This window comes from Canis lupus, chromosome 5 (genome assembly GCF_003254725.2).
Source record: "Canis lupus dingo isolate Sandy chromosome 5, ASM325472v2, whole genome shotgun sequence".
NCBI classification, from domain to species: domain Eukaryota; kingdom Metazoa; phylum Chordata; class Mammalia; order Carnivora; family Canidae; genus Canis; species Canis lupus.
The window spans coordinates 56633605-56653334 of record NC_064247.1 but is presented as its reverse complement, the minus strand read 5'-3'; the positions used below and the strand labels follow the sequence as shown (position 1 = coordinate 56653334).

Sequence of the window (19730 nt, the reverse complement as noted above, 5' to 3'; positions counted from 1 at the left end):
CCCCATCCTCCAAAACTCTCCCAGGATAGTAGGAGGCTGGAAAGGATGTCTGTCACCCCCTGCTGGAAACCCAGAGGTGGTGTTAAGAATATGCAGATTATGCCTGATTAAATTAGGGGCATAAGCCACCCACACAGGGTCAGCAGGTAACTTGGCATCCCAGCTCCCACTCCGGGGCAGGGGAAACACCAGGGCCACTTTGAGGAATGCACAGTTTCAGCACCTCACCAGGGAAGTAAAGTCAAAAGATTTGTTACTTACAGATCCCAGAACAGGGGTGCAGTGAGCAAGGCTTTAGAAGGGCCATCCTCCATCCCAGATCAGCAAAGAGATATCAAGGTAGCATACATCTATTACTTATAAGGTGGTTGGGGTGGTGGTCACTAATTTTTTTGTAGGCTCAGTTCTGAGTGGTCATTTGAAAAAATACCCCAGGAAACACGGCAGGAGTTTGAGGTGGGCATTCTAGGCTCGGGCTCTTATGTAAACTTCCAGACTCCAGGTGTGAACTCCATAAAATGCTTAGTACCTTGGAGTGGCTGTCTCCTCACCACACACTTGCAAGGGTCCTGCTGTGGCGAAGGCTGGGAGGGAGGCTGGGCCAAGGAGCTGTGGCTTGCTTGACAATGTGCCTCCCTCCCAGCCCAGTGACCCCTGGGCCCACAGTAGCTGCACTGCTCTGGCCACAAACTCATCCCTCCTTGCAGTGTGCCAGCCTGACCGCATCAGTCAGGTCTGGTACTGGTTGCTAGCCTCTGGCTGCCAGACTCTCTCATATGACTTGGGCAGTCAGGTGAGAAAGAGGGGCTTGTGTGTGTGTGTGTGGGGGGAACAAAGTAAAGATGGGGCATCAGATCCCCTGCATCTGTGAGACTAGCAGTCATTTATGTCTGGCCTGGGGCATGCTGGTCCCCCGTGAGCTCTCAGCGTGGGGACTGCCTCCCTCCCCTGGACATGCAGCAGAGAGCCATGGGAGACCCTTCCTCCAAGCTATACTGCCTGGCTTCCTCAGATCACTTCTGGGGAAACTGAGACCCAAAGGGAGAAGGCATAGGCTTTGCTAGTGGGTGCCAACCTCACACAGCCCTGCCCACTCTATCAGAGCCTAGGGGGATCATGGTCAGTCAGCACCTTTGGCCTGGGCTGACCTGGGGGTGGTCCTTAGCCTGGGCTCAGGGACTTTCAAAGTCTGTATCCTCCAGTCAGTGGTGGACTGATGGGCTTTTTCCTCTGCTGATCCACCACCCAAGGATGGTCAGACTAGGCAGCTGGGAGAGCCCCAGGCTCCAGCCAGCCTCAAGGGGAGTGCTGGGGACAGGTTGCAAGGGGCATCATGCATCCCCCCAGCATCATCACTCTTGGGTCCTATCCTATGGACTCTCATGTTCCTCAGGCTCATCAGTGTGGGACTCCCTCTAGTGGCCTCAAGTCTTCTTCCTGGGGTGAGGAAGACCTACGTCCAGTGGTAGCAGCTGTGGCTGGACCCTCCACAGCTCCAGGGGCGCTGCTCTGGGTTTCCCCTGGTCCACAGAGGACCCCGGGCTGGGGTGGGGGGATCTCTTCACCTGCTGCCAGGTGCACCTTGTCTGGGCACTTCTGTGCACCGTGCGTGTGCACCGTTGCCAGGGTGACCTCCGCTGTGCCTTCAGCCGCCCATACACATGTCCACGCCAGCACCCGTGAGCCGCCGCGACCACCTGGCCCGTGTTCCTCGGAGCCTCCGTGGGACCCGCAGTGGGCGCCTGAGCGCAGAGACCGAGTTGTCTCCAGCCCCCTCGCCAGGCCCTAAGTACCCTAACCTCCCGAGCTGGCCCCTGCTGCCCTCCGATGCGACCAGGGCGTCCCCCGACTTTCCGCGCCCCTCCCAAAGGGGCGGAGGTCTGGGTTCTGCGGTCAACCCTGCGGGTCCCCGCGGGAAACCTGGCGTTGTCTGGGCCCCCCCCCGAGGGACGAGCCCCTGTCCGGCCGGCCGAGACCCTAGGCCCAGCGGGGGCTGCGGCCCGAGCACACAGTGGGCGCCCTGTCGCCAGCCGGGCCGTGGACCCCCGGCCCGAGAGGAGGATCGCGATCGCGACAGGGTACGGCGGAAAGGGCTGTGCGCTGGCGCGGACTCCGCGGGCCCCCACCCCCACGCGCGCCCCCACCCCCACGCGCGCCCCGCCCTCCGGCCCTTCCGCGCCTGCGCCGCTCCGCCCCGCGCCGCGCCGCGGGCCGCCCGGTGACGTCAGGCCCCGCCCGCTCTCGGGCGCCCCCCGGCGGGCGCGCTGAGCCTGGGGCCGGCGGTCCCTTTAACTGCGCGGCCCGAGGGGGCGGCGGCGGCGGGGCACAGGGACGCGGCCCGGCCTCACGCCCTCCCTGCCTGCGTCTCCAGGCCGGGGCGGATGGGCGGCCGCGGGCCGCGGGGCAGTAGCCGGGGCGCGAGCAGAGCCAGGGCCGGCGGGGCGGGCGGGGCCGGGGCCGGGGCGGCCGGGCGGGGCGCCGGGGGCCTGGGAGCGGCCGGGCCGGGAGCGGCGGCGGCTGGCGGCGGGCGGGCGGGCGGGGCGCAGGCCGGCAGCGGGGAAGCGCCGGCGTCCGAGCCCCGGGCCGGGCCGGGAGGTGGGCCCCGCGCCGCTGCCGCGCCATGGCGGAGACCAAGATCATCTATCACATGGATGAGGAGGAGACGCCGTACCTGGTCAAGCTGCCCGTGGCGCCGGAGCGCGTCACGCTGGCCGACTTCAAGAATGTGCTCAGCAACCGGCCGGTGCACGCTTACAAATTCTTCTTCAAGTCCATGGACCAGGACTTCGGGTCAGTGGGCCGCGGGGGGCCTGTGCGCGAGCGCGGGTGTCCGCACCTGTCCGTGCCCGGCCCGGGCTCGGCGGTGCCTCGGTCTCCCGGGGTGCCGTGCGCCCCACCTGGCTGTGTCCTGAGCTGTTGCCTGAGCTGGGGACGCGCGGGGGTCAGGGCGCGGGGCCCTGGCTGCCGCCCGGGAGCCTAAGAACCAGGACAGTGGGGAGGCACGGCCCTCGTCTCTGCGCCCACTCTGGGCCTGGGCCTGTGTGGCTCAGTGGCCCAGGGTGAGCTGAGGTCCCACCTTGGCACCTGTCAGACTCGGGATGCCACTGCCTCCTCCTGTGGAGGGCTTGTGATTCCTAGGGCCGGGGGTCCGAAGGGTGTAAGGGGAGGGTCCTAGCACTGCCCCCTGGTCCACAGTAGTTAGCTTGGGGGGAATGAGGTGATCTACCACCAGCACAGAAGTTTCCAGAGGCTCAAGACAGCCTGTCTCTGAACCCCTCCTCCAGGGTCCTGAGGGTTAGGGCAGAGATCAAGGATCACTGGGGACCACAGGTCGTCCCTCCCCCGCCCCCACCTAAGGGGTGCTGTCCAGTACTTGGGTTCCAAGGAGCAGCCTGGGCCATCTGCTGACTCTGGGCAGCCTCTGGGTCAGTGTCCCCACGTCCAGCCTCAGTGGTGGCTGTCGTGGCTGAGGGGACTTCCCACTTGCACTGGGCTGGGACTCTGGCACTGTGAGGAGGAGGCTGTCTGTCTGAGGCCTGACCAAGCACTGCCAGGGGTAACTTGAATCCCCAGCTCAGCAGTGCTGGGGGCGGGGTACTCAGAGGCCTCGTGTGGGCTGAGCAGGTGTGCCTGGCCGCCCTCAGGCAGCCTGTGTCCTTGTGTGTGACTGTGTCTCGGGACTTTGACATTGAGGCCATTTCCTGGATTCTCTGGTTTGCATGGACCCTAGGCAGCCCCAGGTCAGGTCAAGCTGGGGCCATTCTACAGCTCTCAGGGAACTGAGGGAAGTTGGGACAATATGACTCTCTTGCTCACCACCATCGCTGCAGAGAGGCAGAGAGGAAGAGCATGTTCTTGGCAATCCTGGATGGGCTGGGGCAGTGGCCCCACCATGAGAGGGGGCTCAGATCAGGGGCTGTGAGGAACACCCTAATGTGCCTGGGCCCCCTGCCCCTACTGTCCTGCTGTGGGCTGGACCTTGAGTTACCCAAGCCTCTGTGCCTGGCTATAGTTGGCCATCTAGCAAGGAAAGAGGGGAGTCTGAGGTATGGCCACGGTCACCTGCTCTGGGTTGGGTCCCACTCCTGTTTTTGGCCAAGTTGGAGGGAAGGTTCTGTGCCTACCTCCCACTTTCTCCACGCAGGTCACAGCAAAGCCGGGCCTATGGTAGGCTGGCCCAGAGCTGTCCCACACTCTGGCTTTGGAAGGCAGTGGTACAGGGAGGAGTCTGACCCCAGTGTTTAGACTGTGAGGCAGAGGTTGGAGTCCCCCTGCTACTAGGGCTGCCTTGCTGATTCCAGGCCTGGCTAGACTTGGCACTTAGCTGATTTCCCTGGCAGTGGCCCTGGTCTCTCTATCTCTGGGCCAAGAGTTCTGGTCTCTGAAGCCACCTGCCTGTGGGCGGTGTGAAGACTGCAGGGCAGGCGGTGGGGGCTGGGCCTGACCCCGCCTGCCTGGGTGAATGCCCACTCTGCCTGCTGCAGCTGGTCTATCTGGTGTCAGTGCCCCCAGTGGTGTCGGGAGAGTCCAGACAGGCACCTTTGGAGCTTCTGGCAAGGTGTAGAGGACTGGGACTCCCTTGCCCTGTAGCCTGCAGAGCTTGAGCCTGGGGGAGCTCTAGGGTCAGGAGGTAGGGGTCATGGGGAATGGACAAGCGAAGGCACGGTAGGAGCTGAGGATCCCTGCCTTGTGGGGGCATGAGGGGGTGCTCTTTGAGGTCCCCCATGTCATGTACAAGCCATCTTCCTGCTCTGTGGTGGGAAGGTCTAGTGGGGGGACCCTGTGCTTCTGGGACCCATGGGCAAGGGTTGGCTGTGGCCTGCTGTGGCCTCTGGGAGCCCTGGGGGTCCTCCTGTGGCTGTGCTTGGCTCCAAGGGCCCTGCTCTGAGCAGATTCCTTGCCAGGGCGAGTCTGCGGGGGCGGCGGGCGGGGCCCAACAGCCACAAGTTTGAGGCTAACCAGGATCTTGCCAGGAATTCTGAGGTTGGGGGCTTGATACCAGTGGGGGTGCCCCTGGGTGGCCACCCCTAAAGGCTGGTGGAGACTGCTTCTGAGGCCTGCTTTTCCACCCTCCCTCCCAGGAGGGAGCCCCTAAATTGTTTGGAGGCATTCCCCCAGGCTCCACTGAGGCCTCCCCTGCCCGACTCTGTCTGGAGCTCCTGGAGGTTATGCTGGCCAGTGGTGGGTGGCATCATGCATCCTGAGGAAAGCACCTGCACCCTTGCTCTGGCACCCCCCCCCCCCGCCCCACTCTCTTGGCTGACCTGTGTCGGGGGGGGCTGTGGTGCCCCCCCCCCCCGGGCTTCAGGCCTCAGGTGGAAAGCAGGATGTTCTGTAGTGCTGGGTTGGGGGACTTGGGTTTCTCAGGTTGGGGGGCCAGAGGCAGGGACTCTGGGCCTCGGGCTCATTTGTGCAGGGGTAGGGGGCACAGAGGGTCGGGCAGCCCTGGGTGCTGGGTCATCTGGAAGCCCTGGTCAGGTGGGCAGTTGGCCCCTGAAAAAGCCAGGCAGGCCCAGTGGTGTGGGGGCTGGGGAGCTCATCTGCCTGCCTGGGGGTGAGTCAGGAAGGGCGGGGGCTTGGGAATGGCAGAGGAGGCTGGGCCTCCTGGGCTGTGAGACAGGAGTTAGGTCCCTCCCGAGTTTCTCTGTTGCTGCTTTCACTCAGGGACCTTTCTCTCAGCCTGCTGGGACCCATGGGACCCGGGGGGGGGAGGGCGGAGGGGAGGCTGGCTTCAGGGCTCTATGTTGGCTGTGGCTGGCAGAGCTTTTGGTGGCCCTAGGCCACCTCAGGTCTTCCTGTGGTGACAGCTTCTTATGTGACCTCAGCTGAGTCCTGGCCGGGGGCCTAGCATCCCCTGGAAGCTCAGTTCTGTAGGGCTGTGGTGCATGCATAAGTTGGGGTGGCAGATGTGAGGTCTTCTCTTCCTGTGGGGTGTCCACCTCATTGTTACATGTGGCTGGCATGGGAGCGGAGGGGTCTGAGGGGCTGCTGTGGGACTCTGGCAGGCTGCCCCCTCCTGCCCTGGCTGGCCTGGTCTCTTCTGTCTTCTGAGGCCTGGGTGGTGGGTGATGGACCTGGGCCTTGCTCCCTTGGGGAGTGTGGGGTGCCAGATCTGTGGAGGCCTCCTGCCCCTGTTGCTGCCCAGGACTAGCAGAGTCAAGGCATCCAGGCTCAACGGGTCACAAGGCTGCTTCCTGCCTGTTCTCCTGGCTCCTGTTTTTCCACTGGGCCCCAGTCCCGGGTGTGGAAATCCCGCTGTGTTGGGCAGGGCTGGGCTCCAGGAGGTAGGGCATCGGGGTGCTCCTGCTGTGGGCCTGGCCCTGCCTGCCCTGATCCCTAAGCCTCAAGAAGGCCACGGTGTGGGGTGCATCTGGGCCATAACTAGGCAGCCTGCCCTTCCCAGCTGCCCCCAGTGTACCCTGCTGGCTGCTGCTTTCCTGGGCCCTTTGAATCTGACACCTGACCCATCCCCCACCTGTGTCTGGCCGTGGCATCAGTGGCTTCCTTCCTGCTTAGCTAGCATTGCTTTGGCTCTCTGTGTTCTGCCTGGGAACCCTCCCTACCCCCGAACCCACCTGACTGGGGGCAGCATCAAGACATAGGCCAGGGGCTGGCTGCTGGGCAGTATGGCTGCTGGAGCTTGCTGGCCTCTGGGGCTGAGAATTCTCACATCACCCAGTAGCCCTGTGCCTGGCTGTCCTTTCAGGCCTTGAGTTGGGCTGTTACAGAGGGTGGGGTCTGCTTCTATCTTCGCAGCCAGGTGGACGGGCCAGGAGGGCAGAGGCCTCCCCTCAGGGTGCACGTTCGGGTCTGTGTGCCTGTGTTCATGCGGTCTGATCATCCTCACATCTGTATCAAGGCCTGCTGTGAACCAGGCCCTGTTCTGGGTTGGGGCCAGATTTGGGGGGTGGGAGGTGGAGGGGGTGCTCCAGTCAGAACCCTGTTTTCATGGATCTGTACTCCATGGGGCACACAGACACAAAGCAAGGTAGATACTGGCACAGGGTATTCCAGGAGATGACCTTCTGCTGCTGGAGAGTTGGGAGTTTGGACTTCCCTCTGGCCTGGGCCCTGGGAGGGGTCCCCAGAAGGATGACAAGGGTGCCCAGGAAGGGAATGCATCAGGCTGGGGCATCCACACGGAGTGATATCTGAGCATGTGGCTGGACACCCTGGGCTGGCGTGGACCCTGGACAAGAGCGTGGGGAGGTTCTCCCTCCAGAGCCTGCTGTGGGGAGCAGCCTTGGTACCAGGGGTCTCATGGCAGTGTCTTCCCACAGGGTGGTGAAGGAGGAGATCTCTGATGACAATGCCAAGCTGCCCTGCTTCAATGGCCGTGTGGTCTCCTGGGTGAGTCCATGGGATGTTGGCAGAGGATGCTTGGCTAGGGTGGGGGCTGGAGTGGGCTGAACCTGTGGGGCTGGGGAGCCTGCAGGCTGGCAGGTGTCCCTGAGCCACTGCTTTCCTCCATAGCTGGTTCTGGCCGAGGGCGCACACTCAGATGCAGGATCTCAGAGCACTGATGGTCACACAGATCTGCCCCCACCTCTTGAGAGAACGGGCGGCATCGGGGACTCCCGGCCCCCCTCTTTCCAGTAAGGACTGTGGGTTGGGGGCTGAGCCTGGTGGTTCTGAGGGGCCTGCTGCCTACCAGGCCTGTTGAGGGGGGCAGCTGACCAGGGACTCATGGTCAGTAGAAACTGGTCAGTGGAGGAGGGGCAGGCAGAGAGGCACCCTCTAGGCAGGTGAGTGGGTGGGAGATGAGGCAAGGAGCCGGGAGAGTGTCCACAGCGTGGTGGCCCAGCCCGCCCCAGCCCACCCCCTCTTGTGGGCACAGCCCCAATGTTGCCAGCAGCCGTGATGGGATGGACAATGAGACCGGCACGGAGTCAATGGTCAGCCACCGGCGGGAGCGAGCCCGACGTCGGAACCGCGAAGAGGGTAACAAGGCTGTACCTCAGACATGCCTGGGCCCCTATGGTGACCCCATGACTGTGCCTATCCACAGTTACTGCCCCCTAGCTGATGGGGTCCCAGAGTAGAGGCCCTAGATCTATCTGCCCAGCACCCCAGTGACCCTCTCAGCAGCCCACAGTCACCTGGCTGGCTCCCAGGGCAGTTGATACTTGAGGCCACACAGGGGACCCCCATAACCAGCTCCCCTTCTTCTGTCCCCTCAGCTGCCCGGACCAACGGGCACCCAAGGGGGGACCGACGGCGAGACCTGGGGCTACCCCCTGACAGTGCGTCCACCGTGCTAAGCAGTGAACTTGAGTCCAGTAGCTTCATTGACTCAGACGAGGATGACAACACAAGCCGGTGAGTGTGTGTGTGCACGCAGATGTGTATGCACACAAATGTGTGTGCACAGGTGTGTTATGGGGTATGTATGCATGTGCGTGGTGTCTGGGGGCAAGTCTGTGCAAGTGTGCAACAGGTATGCACAAGCAGGCACACAGGTAGGTGTGTGACCAATGTGCACACATAAGGGTGTCTGTGCATGCACACAGACTAGCGTGGGCACATGTGCATGGGTGTATGTGTGAACAGGTGTGTATGCACAGGCACGTCATGTGTGGGTGTGTAGGCATGTACAGATATGTGTGTACATGTGTGGGGATGCAGGTGTGTATAGGTGTATGTGACCATGGATGTATGTGATTCCCAGGGCATGTATATATGAGTGGGCATGTGCATGAGCAGGTGTGTTGCAGGTGTATGTACACGCACATGCTGGCTGGTTCAATGTCTGTGTCTATCTTCCCTGAGTAGCTCTCCATGTAGGTATGGGGTTTGTATGTGTCATGTGTGTAGAGAGTGTGTACAACCAGGAGCTGAACCTTCTGATCAGCCCTGTGTTTTCCGCAATCCACCTGGCTAGTGCAGAGCTGGCCTGTCGCCCATTGTGTGCATCCCCTGTCTTGTGTGTGTGGTGGGGGGGCCCTGTTCTGTCCACCCCGCTGCAGCCCTGCAGCCTCTGGCCTGGTCCCTGACCTTCATGCCCCTTCCCAGACTGAGCAGCTCCACGGAGCAGAGCACTTCCTCCCGGCTCATCCGGAAGCACAAACGCCGGCGGCGGAAGCAGCGCCTGCGGCAAGCGGACCGTGTAGGTGGTAGCTGGGTGCTGGGTGGGGTCTGCTCTTCTGAAGCCCCTGTCCAATCCCCTCACTGATCTCTGTCCACAGGCCTCTTCCTTCAGCAGCATCACGGACTCCACCATGTCCCTGAACATAATCACCGTCACTCTTAACATGGGTGAGGCCTCAGGAGGGTCCCCCGCGGGCTGCGGACTCCCTGGGCGAGGTGGCCCCACTCAGCAGGCGCCGGCTCGCCCCTTGCCCCTGCAGAGAGGCACCACTTCCTGGGCATCAGCATTGTGGGTCAGAGCAACGAGCGGGGTGATGGTGGCATCTACATCGGCTCCATCATGAAGGGCGGTGCTGTGGCAGCCGATGGGCGCATCGAGCCAGGCGACATGTTGCTGCAGGTGCAGGGCCGCAGGGAGGTGCTGGGGGGCTGGAGTCGGCCCCCAACTCCACCTCACTGAACCCCTCCCTGCCCAGGTGAATGACATCAACTTCGAGAACATGAGCAATGACGACGCGGTGCGGGTGCTGCGGGAGATTGTGTCACAGACGGGGTGAGACACAGGGCAGGTGGGAGACATGTTGGGGGGCCCATGCAGGGCCTTGCCTGTGTGACCTGCTACACCCCACAGGCCCATCAGCCTCACAGTGGCCAAATGCTGGGACCCGACCCCCCGGAGCTACTTCACCATCCCGAGGGGTGAGTGACCCCTCACGGCTGTAGGGGAGGGGGGATAAGGGCGCTGGCCCGGCCTGAAGGTCCTTTCCTCTGTGACCCCCGTGCTCTGTCGTGTGTGCTCCCATCTGCTCGTCTGTTTGTCCATCCATCCATTACCACACGGTGGCCACTCAGCTGACCCGGTGCGGCCCATCGACCCTGCTGCCTGGCTGTCCCACACGGCGGCACTGACGGGAGCCCTGCCCCGCTACGGTACGAGCCCCTGCTCCAGCGCTGTCACGCGCACCAGCTCCTCCTCACTAACCAGCTCTGTGCCCGGCGCTCCACGTAAGTGGCGGCTCAGGAGAGCAGGGAACTGAGGCGTGTGGGCGAGGGACCCGGCCGATGTGCCCACCTGGCAGTCACACCCGAGGGCTGTCCTGCCGTACCGCCAGGGCACACACGTGGATGGACGCTGCTGACGCGGGTGTGTCTGACCCAGCACCGACCCACATGTGTGCCTGCACACCCGCCCTCCTTGCCATTAGCTGTCTGGGTGGTGGAATTGGAAGATGCCCAGAGGGGTCAGGCCACCCCTGTGGTCCCTCCCTCCCAGAGAGCAGAGGCAGTGCATGCATGTGACCCCCACCTGGCTTTCCTGCAGCTAACATGACTAACGATCCTGAGCTGGCGGAGGGGCAGAGGGAGGGGCTCTGGTCCGTGCAGTGGGGGTGGCCGCTGGGCTTGGGCCCAGGATCTTGATGCAGCATCTGCTGGGGGAGGGAACAAAGATCCAGTCTCCCTGCCCTGCCCCTGCGAGGGTCCTTCCTGTGGTGGGATCAGGCCCCACAGTCACTGGATAGCCTCAAGGTCTAGGCTCTGTGACCACAGACCCTACACAGAGTCTAGGCTCTAAGGTGGGCTGCAGCCAAGGGACCTGCGGCCTGTCCCAAGCCCTCTCCCTGCCTGGGGCTGCTCAGGGCTGAGTAGGGGGCCATGCCTTGCAGAACTGGAGGAGGCGCCTCTGACGGTGAAGAGCGACATGGGTGCTGTAGTGCGCGTCATGCAACTGCCGGACTCGGGCCTGGAGATCCGTGATCGCATGTGGCTCAAGATCACCATTGCCAATGCCGTCATTGGTGAGAAGTCCCTGCCGGGCTGGCTCTGGGCGGGCAGGGTCCAGCCCCCCAGGCTCTGCGCCCTGACGTGTGCTGCGGGCCAGGGGCGGACGTGGTGGACTGGCTGTATACACATGTGGAAGGCTTCAAGGAAAGGCGTGAGGCCCGCAAGTATGCCAGCAGCATGCTGAAGCGCGGCTTCCTGCGGCACACAGTGAACAAGATCACCTTCTCGGAGCAGTGCTACTACGTCTTTGGGGACCTGTGCAGCAGTGAGTGGGGGGCTGCAGGGTGGGGCTCCCCAGAGGGCCTGCCCACCCTGCCCTCACCCACCTTCCCCTCCTGCCAGATCTCGCAGCCCTGAACCTGAACAGCGGCTCCAGTGGGGCTTCGGATCAGGACACTCTGGCCCCACTGCCCCATCCGGCCGCTCCCTGGCCCCTGGGTCAGGGCTACCCCTACCAGTACCCGGGCCCCCCGCCCTGCTTCCCACCCGCCTACCAGGACCCTGGCTTCAGCTACGGCAGCGGCAGTGCTGGGAGTCAGCAGAGTGAAGGTGAGAGCCTGCTCGGTGCCCAGCTCCCCTCTGTCCCTGCCGCCTGGCTCTGCCCTGTGTGCCCACCCTCTCTGCCCTGTGCACTCCTGCCTGCTCTGTGTTGAGGCCCTGGTTGAGCTCCTTCTGGAAGGGGTGAGTGGTTGAGGGGGATGGGGAGAACCCTGCAGACTTTGGTAGTCATGTGCGTGCTTCTCTGTGTGTGCATGTATGTGCGTGTGTGTGTGTGCACAGTTGTGTGTGTGCCTGTGTTTGTGTATGTATGCATCTCTGTGGTTGTGTGTGGTGTGCATGTGTGTGTGCGTGTTTGTGTGCATGCATGTGTGCATGTCTGTGTGTGCGTGTTTCCTTGTGTGTGCGTGTCTCTGTATGTGTGCATGTGTGCGCATGTGTAAGTGGGGGGATTCCAGATGCAGCAGAAGCTAACGGCCAGGAGATGGCTTGGGGAGGGATGGAGAGAGGTCCCAGGACACAGTAGAGGACAGATATGTATCCTCAGCACCTGCACCTCGGCCAGGAGCCGGAGGTGGACGGTCCCCAAATAACTGTGAATCCCCAGGAGCCAACGAGGGATGTTGAGAGGTGTCCCTGAGAGCAGGGGAGAGGTCAGGCAGCCAGCCCAGCAGACCCCAACAGGAGTGGGAGGGAGAGGAGAGCAGGTCAGAGGGCAGTGATGCCAAAGGGGAAGCTGCCGTTGGGTGCCTGTGGGCCTCAGACAGGCACAGCCGGTGGTGGCATGCTCAGTAGGCGGGAATGGGCATCCGGGCCGGGCCTGCTGTGTAACTTGTGCTATCCCTTGCTTTGTGCTGAGCAAGCCTTAGACTGAAGGACTAGCGGAGTGGACCCTCCGGGCCGGTAAGCCAGGGTCGTGCCCGGCGTCTCTCTCGGCATGTTCCCGGCCAGCTGGCCTTCTCAGGCTCCCCACTCTTCCTGGGAGCCCAGGACAGGGGCTGAGCTGAGTAGCTGGCCAGGGCCTTGGGGCTGGACAGAAGGTGGGTCTTGGGGCGGGGTCGGGTGCCCAGGATGGCCGATGGGAACACCGGGCACACAGGGCCTCACTCGGGTCTCAGGTTCTCAGCTGCAAGATCAGGCATTGGGTGAGACAGGGGACACTGAGCTGGCCCCAGAGTGTCCCTGCCTGCCTGCCACAACTCACCCTGCCTCTCCCCACCCGTCCCCCCCTCCAGCCTGCTGCAGCTGCTCTTGCTTCTCTGAGTGGGGCCAGCCCTGCTCTCATGTCTGCATGGCTGCCCCCTTCCCACTCCCACCCTGCTTGAGACCACCAGGTTCTGACCCGGTTGCCCTGGCAGCGGCTGGTCATCCTGGAAGTGGCCTGGCCTGATGCTGACCATCTCATTCCTCTCCCCCATTCTTGACTCCAGGAAGCAAAAGCAGCGGGTCTGCCCGGAGTGCTGGCGGGAGCAGCCGGCGGGCACTGGGCCGTGAGAAGGAGCGCCGGGCGGCTGGAGCCGGGGGCAGTGGCAGCGAGTCGGACCACACGGCACCAAGTGGGGTCGGTGGCAGCAGCTGGCGGGAGCGTCCGGCTAGTCAGCTCAGCCGGGGCAGCAGCCCTCACAGCCAGGCCTCGGCTGCTGCCCCGGGGCTCCCTCCACTGTATCCCTTAACAAAGGCATACTCGGTGGTGGTGGGGCCACCTGGGGGGCCACCTGTCCGGGAGCTGGCGGCTGTTCCCCCAGAGCTGACAGGCAGCCGCCAGTCCTTCCAGAAGGCTATGGGAAACCCCTGTGAATTCTTTGTTGACATCATGTGACTGAGGAGAGAGTGCCTTCAGCTTGGCCCTTGGAGGGGGAGCCGGTGGTCCTGCCCACTCCTGCAGGAGGGCACAGCCTCTGGAGCTTATGTGGGCTTGCCTTATTGGTGGCTGTCTTGGGTCAAGCCAGCCTGTGCTTTCATGCACACAAGAGGCCAGGTCATGGGGCCCAGGCCTGGCAGAGTGGGAGAAGGCTGGGCGAGGGGCTGAGGGCACCCCAGACCACCATGATCTGAATTTGGCAGTCCGTCCATTCCCATTTGGAGCAGCTTGTGTCCATGCAGACCCTGTGCCCTTGGGGTGTGCCTCAGGGACCCCCACTTGCCTACAGAGCTGTGTGCAGGGCCCCAGACTATGCTGGGAAGTGGCTGCTGGGCCTGGGCCCCCTCTTTGCCCATCACAGGCCCCACCACTCTTTCCTGGGCTGGGTTGGCCCTTGTCAAGGTGGAATCAGAACCCCCAGGCCCTTCTGTGGATGTCCAGGGTAGGGATCTAATTTATTTATTTATTGCCTGGCCTGTGTGCTCTAGGGGAGGTGGTGGCCAGGTCAGCTGCTCCTGCGCCCACCAGGCTTCAGACTGAATGCAGGGACACAGGTCCTGTCTGACAGTGGGGGGGGGGGGGTGAGGGGAGATGGGAGGGGGCCGTGTTTCAGCTGGCGGTGGTGGGGATGTGACCCTGAGGGGTAAGGGGGCACAGATGCCCACAGCTGCCGTAGAGGCTGGGTCTGGGGAAGAGGGGTAGCCAGCCCACCCTTCCTTGCTGTCCTCGAGTGACTGCCCACCCACTCACGCCGCTTCCTTCCTGGCGTTTCTGGCCTGCACACATCTGCGCTGTAGATACTGTATCGAGTCGGAGTGTCCATCCAGATAGTTAATAGAGCTGCTTCTGTGTAAATGTTATTTTAAAGACTAAAAAGCATTTAATTTTATGGGACTAACGTGTGGCCTGTGTCCCTTCTTTTCTGCTGGGGTACCTTAGAAGGCTGGGGTGTGAGGGCTTGTCCCACCTCCCCAGGGCCTGGCTGAGAGCTGATCCAGGACTGGCCCAGTGTTGTCCTCTGGGTCCCTGGTCAGCGACAGGGCTCTGTGCCCGATGCTGGGTGCCAGTAGGGTCCTGGTAGCTGCTCTTCTGTCCGTGGTGCTGGCTCCAGGCTCCAGGGGTCTTGGCAGTGGGTGCTGGCCTTGGTGCTGACCCCCACCCCCCCACCCACTGGGCTCTGTCCACGGTGCTGGTGGCCATCGAACCCCATTTTCCCTGCTTGGCCTGGGCCACAGAGAGAAGGAGGTTGGGTATGTACCCTCCCACTAGCCCTCTTCCCTGCTCACCATTCCTGCCCCATCTGGTCCTGTGGTCAGTCATAGACCCCTGCAGAGGGGTCACGACATCTCCAGCCCTCTTACCAATCTCCCATCCCTGTGATGCTTGGAGGGGGTGCTGGCTGGAGGCTCCAGGCTGGGCCTGGCCAGGCAAGTAATGCCCAGTTTGGCCTTTAAGTGACCTGGCTGGTAGGTGTCTTGAGCTCTTGGCATGAACGCCAGGAGCCTCAAGGATCCTTTTCGTGGACCTTTTGTTCAGTAGGGCTGGATCACATGGGTAGGCCTTGGCCAGGCCTTGGCTAGGACAGGGACAAAGCTTTTCTGGGGCCTCAGGTGGGTGCTGAAGCCCTTCATGGATGCTACAGGCCTAACGGTCACTGTTCCATCAAGGTCAGCTAGTTAGCCTACAGTTAGGATCTAGAAAGGGGTGGTCTCAGCAGCTGGGGTCCAGGTTGGTGGTTGCTTCATAGAAATGTGATTTGTGGGTATCTCAGCTAGGTCTGGGGTCACTGGGTCAGGGGTCACTTGTTTTTGCCCTAAGTCTCCTTCCCCCCACTACCACTGCTGCCCTGTCCTCTGGCATCATCTCCTAGGAAGAACTCCGGGTTGTTGAGCTCCAGCTGCTGCAGCAGCAGGTAGCACTTGGGCAGGTGGAAGGTGGCCAGGATGCCCAGGGCACAGAGGAGGATGGCGGCCATCTGCACAGTGGGCTGGTAGGCCACATGCACATTGGCAAAGAGAGGGACAAAGGAGATCCAGGTGATGAAGTAGGCCAGCATGGCAAAAGTGAGACCCCGGGCGCCATTGTAGCGGCCTGGCCGGCTCTGCACCAAGAACGTGCCCAGGAAGCAGAGGAAGGCCAGCATGGCATTGATGGCATGCACTAGGCCAAAGCTGATCCAGGAGCGCACTCGGCAGTGCACCAGCACCTGCGTGGGTAGCACCCACCAGTCTGTCACCACCTCTGGTGGAAAGGCCACCAGGTACCAGGCACATAATGCCGCTTCCGCCAGCAAAGCAAGCAGCACCAGCAACCAGGCCCAGGGCCCCTGCAGGCACCTACGCAGCTGATCTGCCCAGCTTGATGGCAGCTCTGAACCCACAAATATCTGGGCCGCTTGCAGGAAAAGTGTGCTCAGACAGCCAGTGAGTGGAAGGTGAAGCAGTGGCTGCTGGGCCAGGCAGCTGGCAGGGCCCGGCTGGCCAGGGAACAGAAGGACACTGAGGCAGACAAGGCCCAGGCAGGCCAAGCCAAAGCAGGCCCGTGGCCCCCCTGAGGCCTGAACCAGTGGGCTGTCCCGGTGCCTAATAAAGAGCCCCAGGGCCACCAGCACCAGGCCCAGCGCCAGAGCCAGCAGTATAAGCAGCACCAGCACAGCCGGCTGCCCCCATGCCAGGAAAGTGAGCCTGCGGGGGAAGCAGCGTGTGCTCCGGTCTGGGGACCACTGGTTCTGGTCACACTGGGTGCAGAGGAGGTCATCTGTCATGTGGGAGGAAAGATGGGGCACTTGGGGGAGAGTTCAGGCTCCCACCCACTTGCTCTGGCCTCAAAGTTGGCCTTTGAGTCAGGACATGAGACCTGGGGGTCCCTGCCCCCACCTGTCCCGTGTGTATGGGCCTTGGAGAGGTGCTCACCTGGGCTGCGCTGATAGGTGCCCGCCTTGCAGTCCACGCAGTCATAGCAGCAGGAGTGGAAGCCCTTCACACGGCGCACCTGGCCCTCCCCGCACTGCCGGGAGCACTGGGACACGGGCCGCTGCCACAAAGGCCTTGGGGCTCAGGCTGTGCTGTGCTGAGTGCGCCCGCCCAGTCTTTGGGGTGCTCCCCCACCTCACCCCCCCCCCCAGCAGAGCCAGAGCTCGTATGGGGCTGAAGGGAAAGCTGCTGTGCAGTTAGGGCCGTGCCACCTGGTGCTCACCTGGTTCCCAGGTGTGTGCCAGGACATCTGGGAGTGCCAGACCTTCAGGCGGCCGTTGAAGGCACCTACGGTGCGCAACTCGGGCTTCAGGTCCCGCCACACCCACAGTTTCAGGTCATAATCCATATTCACGTTCCCCCTGGCATCGAACTGCAGTGCTAAGCCGCGCACACGGAAGGTCAAGTTGTACATGTTTTCTAGGAGCTGGTAGGCAGATTGGAGCAGGTGGGTGGGGCCAGGCCAGTAGCTGTCCCCGGCCCAGACTCCCCACTGACACTGCTCCTCAGAAGTGCGGGGCCTCCTGGCCTTACCTGCCAGGGCCGCACTGGCTCCCGTGGGGGGCAGCCTGAGGCATTGCAGAGCAGTGTGTTGTGGAGGGCCTGGGCCACGCCATACACGGCTGCGTAGGCCGCGAAGGTCTGGTGGTGCAGCAGCCCTGCAGACATAGCCTCCAGAGTGACGTGGTCACACTGGGGACAGCGGGGCCCCACCACGTGCTCTTCCAGGCCCGGCTGCTCTGCATCCAGTGAGGCGCAAAAGGCAGGGTCAGCAGCCAGGGCCAGGCAGGTCTGCACATAGGATGGGAACTCGGGTATTGGGGCGCCCTGCTGCAGAAAGCCAAGCACGGTGCCCACCTCAGCCATGCCAGGCAGCGTCATGACCAGGTCCGAGGTCAGCCAGGCCTCACTGGCCACCCAAACCTTGGGCGAGAGCCTGCAGTGGATGCTGTAGCTGAAGAGGGTGCGGGCAGCACGAGTGGAAGAGAAAAGCACCACCACCTGCACGCTGCTCTGGTTTACCTGGTGCAGTAGGCCCTGGACAGTGCCCAGCCGCAGGCTACTCGTGTGCGGCAATGGCACCAGGCCCTCATGCGCAATACAGATGCCCCTGGCATTGGCCAGGCTGGAGAAGAGGCTCAGGCCCTGCCGGCCATACTCGTCATCGCTGCCCACTGCAGCCACCCAGTTCCAGCCAAGCTCCTGCAGCAGCTCCACCATGGCCACTGCCTGTACGCGGTCGCTGGACACCGTGCGGAAGAAGGATGGGAACGTCTCCCGGTTGCTCAGCCGGTCGGTGCTGGCCCCGTAGCTGACCTGTGGCAGCCGGGAGGCACCTCCTGATGTGGGGGCTCCTGTGGGCAGGGCCAGTGGGGGCAGGGGACCCAGGAGAGGAGGGGGCGCACACCTGAGGCATGAGGAAGAAGCTGAAGAACTTGCCGGTGATGAGGGCGAGCTCAGATGAGTGTGGCCCAATGACTGCCAGCACACGGGGCTGGTACTGCGTGTAGTTGCAGTAGGCGGCGATGTCGCAGCTGCCCGCTTTGGCCATGAACATGAGGCTGGGCTTCATGGCCACCACAGGCTCCGAACATGTGTCAAAGAGGTCGTAGCCCAGGCGCAGTCCTGGCAGCAGCGTGGACCTGTTGTTGACCTCCTCCACCGCCATCTTCATGGCCAGCGCCCAGAGCAGGCCGAGGGACGAGAACCTGGGCCACAAGGGTTGTGGGGGGCTGACCCCACGTCCTCCCTTGGGAGCACCCCAGAGCTGAGCCCCCCACCCCGTCACCCTTTGCTTCCCAGCCCCGGCATCCCTACCTGGTGCACACAGTGGCATTGGGCTGTGTCCTGTCACTGAGACCTGTGTCCTCAGCTGTGCCCAGGGGGAAGAGCCCGCCCAGCACATAGTCCCCTTGCATCCTGAGCTGCCGGGATAAGCACAATGGGGCGCCTGCTCCAAGGCCCAAGAGAGCCATGAGGCTCAGGAGCATCAGGCCTGCCATGGCAGGTGGCAGCTTCCAGCAGGGACGGCAAATGAGAGAACCGAGTGGGGGCCCCCAATATGATGAGTGGGGGCAGGGGAGGGCAGAGGATTTGCTTAGCAAAATTATCACCTGTCCTTACCAGTCATGTCCAGGGGCCCCTGGGGACACCCTCACTTTCCTAGGCCTTGCAGGTCTGCGCTTCTTGGACTCGTTTATCCTTTTTTTTTTTTAAACATTTTTAAAATTTTTATTTATTTATGATAGTCACACAGAGAGAGAGGCAGAGACACAGGCAGAGGGAGAAGCAGGCTCCATGCACCGAGAGCCCGATGTGGGATTTGATCCCGGGTCTCCAGGATCGTGCCCCGGGCCAAAGGCAGGCGCCAAACCACTGTACCACCCAGGGATCCCGGACTCGTTTATCCTGATGCCACCACGAGGCTCTCTGATTGACAGTGACCTGGGCAGTCGGGCTCTGACTGACCACTGACCACATCTTGTTACATGCCTGTGCCCAAGCCCCACCCCACTCCTGGAAAGGAGGAAGGACACTCAGGACTTCTCTGCCAGAGGGTCCTGGGGTCTCCAGCTGCCTGAGGGAGGTGCAAGTGACCTGAGGAGTAGGTACGGAAACATTTCTTCCAGCCCTGGGAGAACTGTCAGCAGCCTGGGGGTTGGGGGTGGTGGTTGTGGTGTCCAGGGGTGGCTTCACCTGCAGACTCAGGGGGCAGACCATCCAGGGGGACAGCGGCTGGCCAGCTGGGTTCCCATCCTGTAGCTGGGGTGGGGAGGGCCCCAGGGTCGGGGACCTGTGGCCTCTCAGCCTGCCTGAGAACAGTGCAACCAAAAGGGTCTGAAGCTAGAAACTTTGGGGCCTCTGAGCCTGGGCTCTTGACACAGCAGATGCCTCCCTCTGGGGATGGAGGGCACATGGGCCTGCAGGACAGTGTATGCAAATGAGCAAGGAGAGGCTGTAACCAAATAGGACCCTGACGCTGGGTCTGCACCAGGTGTTTGCAGCTAAGTCCTGATGGAATTGCTGGTAGCAGGTCCAGCCCAGCCTCTGGGTGCCCTAGAGACCAGTCTCTTTAGGCTTGGGTCTGGGGGACCTGACATGAGGCTCAGATGTGGACACTAGGAGACACTACTGATGCCCCTGGTGTGGAGTGGGAGCTCTGGGTGGTCTCAGCCCTGCTGGGGTCTGGCCAATGTTTATAAGAGGAGTTCTGGGATCTGATATTTGCTGCCTATCGGGAGGGACCGTGCCACGTGGCGCACTCAGGAGACACACATACACGTGTGTAACACACGCTCGATGCCCCATACCTGCACACAACATGCCGTGCACCTGTATACACTAGAGGCACACGTGCAGCCTGTACTCTGGCCCTTGTGGATCCTTCATAGTCATCTGCCTTTGCTGGTACCACATGGTGCTGTGGCCCCTGCTGGGTGCAGGGCAGACCTGGGGGTGGAGGCAACCTGGCTCTGGACACTATGGGGTCTGATGTTGGAGTGGAGTGTCCAAAAGCATGCAGCCTGACG

General features: G+C 62.5%; 2 protein-coding genes across 4 annotated transcripts; one reads left to right on the top strand and one right to left on the bottom strand.

The window, feature by feature from the left end:
* The first annotated feature begins 2532 nt into the window (after nt 1–2532).
* Nucleotides 2533–14122, top strand: DVL1 (dishevelled segment polarity protein 1). 3 transcript variants are annotated; one of them, XM_025427551.3, is made up of 16 exons: nt 2533–2790; nt 7281–7350; nt 7474–7595; nt 7838–7941; nt 8181–8319; nt 9013–9106; nt 9186–9255; nt 9348–9487; nt 9564–9640; nt 9719–9786; nt 9940–10092; nt 10752–10883; nt 10967–11134; nt 11212–11418; nt 12231–12270; nt 12798–12937. In XM_025427551.3, exons 1-15 carry the CDS (start codon nt 2621–2623, stop codon nt 12239–12241), a joined length of 1725 nt encoding a protein of 574 aa, XP_025283336.1. In that variant the 5' UTR covers nt 2533–2620; the 3' UTR covers nt 12242–12270; nt 12798–12937. The 3 variants fall into 3 exon arrangements, with proteins under 3 accessions (XP_025283336.1, XP_025283335.1, XP_025283333.1); XM_025427550.3 differs by lacking the exon at nt 12231–12270 and having other exon boundaries at nt 9940–10017; nt 12798–14122; XM_025427548.3 differs by lacking the exon at nt 12231–12270 and having other exon boundaries at nt 12798–14122.
* An 821-nt stretch (nt 14123–14943) lies between these two features.
* TAS1R3 (taste 1 receptor member 3) lies at nt 14944–18261 on the bottom strand. The gene is made up of 6 exons (XM_025428784.3): nt 18019–18261; nt 17609–17909; nt 16735–17517; nt 16424–16627; nt 16141–16261; nt 14944–15985 (listed from the first exon to the last, which is right to left on the bottom strand). The coding sequence occupies exons 1-6, from the start codon at nt 18201–18203 to the stop codon at nt 15042–15044; spliced, it is 2538 nt and encodes an 845-aa protein (XP_025284569.1). The 5' UTR covers nt 18204–18261; the 3' UTR covers nt 14944–15041.
* Nucleotides 18262–19730: the final 1469 nt, after the last annotated feature.

Coding starts and splice junctions, on each gene's coding strand:
- DVL1 (XM_025427548.3), top strand. CDS start 2,621: ATGGCGGAGACCAAGATCATCTATCACATGGATGAGGAGGAGACGCCG. Junction 2,791..7,280: donor TCCATGGACCAGGACTTCGG/GTCAGTGGGCCG, acceptor GTCTTCCCACAG/GGTGGTGAAGGAGGAGATCT. Junction 7,351..7,473: donor ATGGCCGTGTGGTCTCCTGG/GTGAGTCCATGG, acceptor TTTCCTCCATAG/CTGGTTCTGGCCGAGGGCGC.
- TAS1R3 (XM_025428784.3), bottom strand. CDS start 18,203: ATGGCAGGCCTGATGCTCCTGAGCCTCATGGCTCTCTTGGGCCTTGGA. Junction 17,518..17,608: donor GCTTCTTCCTCATGCCTCAG/GTGTGCGCCCCC, acceptor CGGCTGCCACAG/GTCAGCTACGGGGCCAGCAC. Junction 15,986..16,140: donor CACCTATCAGCGCAGCCCAG/GTGAGCACCTCT, acceptor CCCACATGACAG/ATGACCTCCTCTGCACCCAG.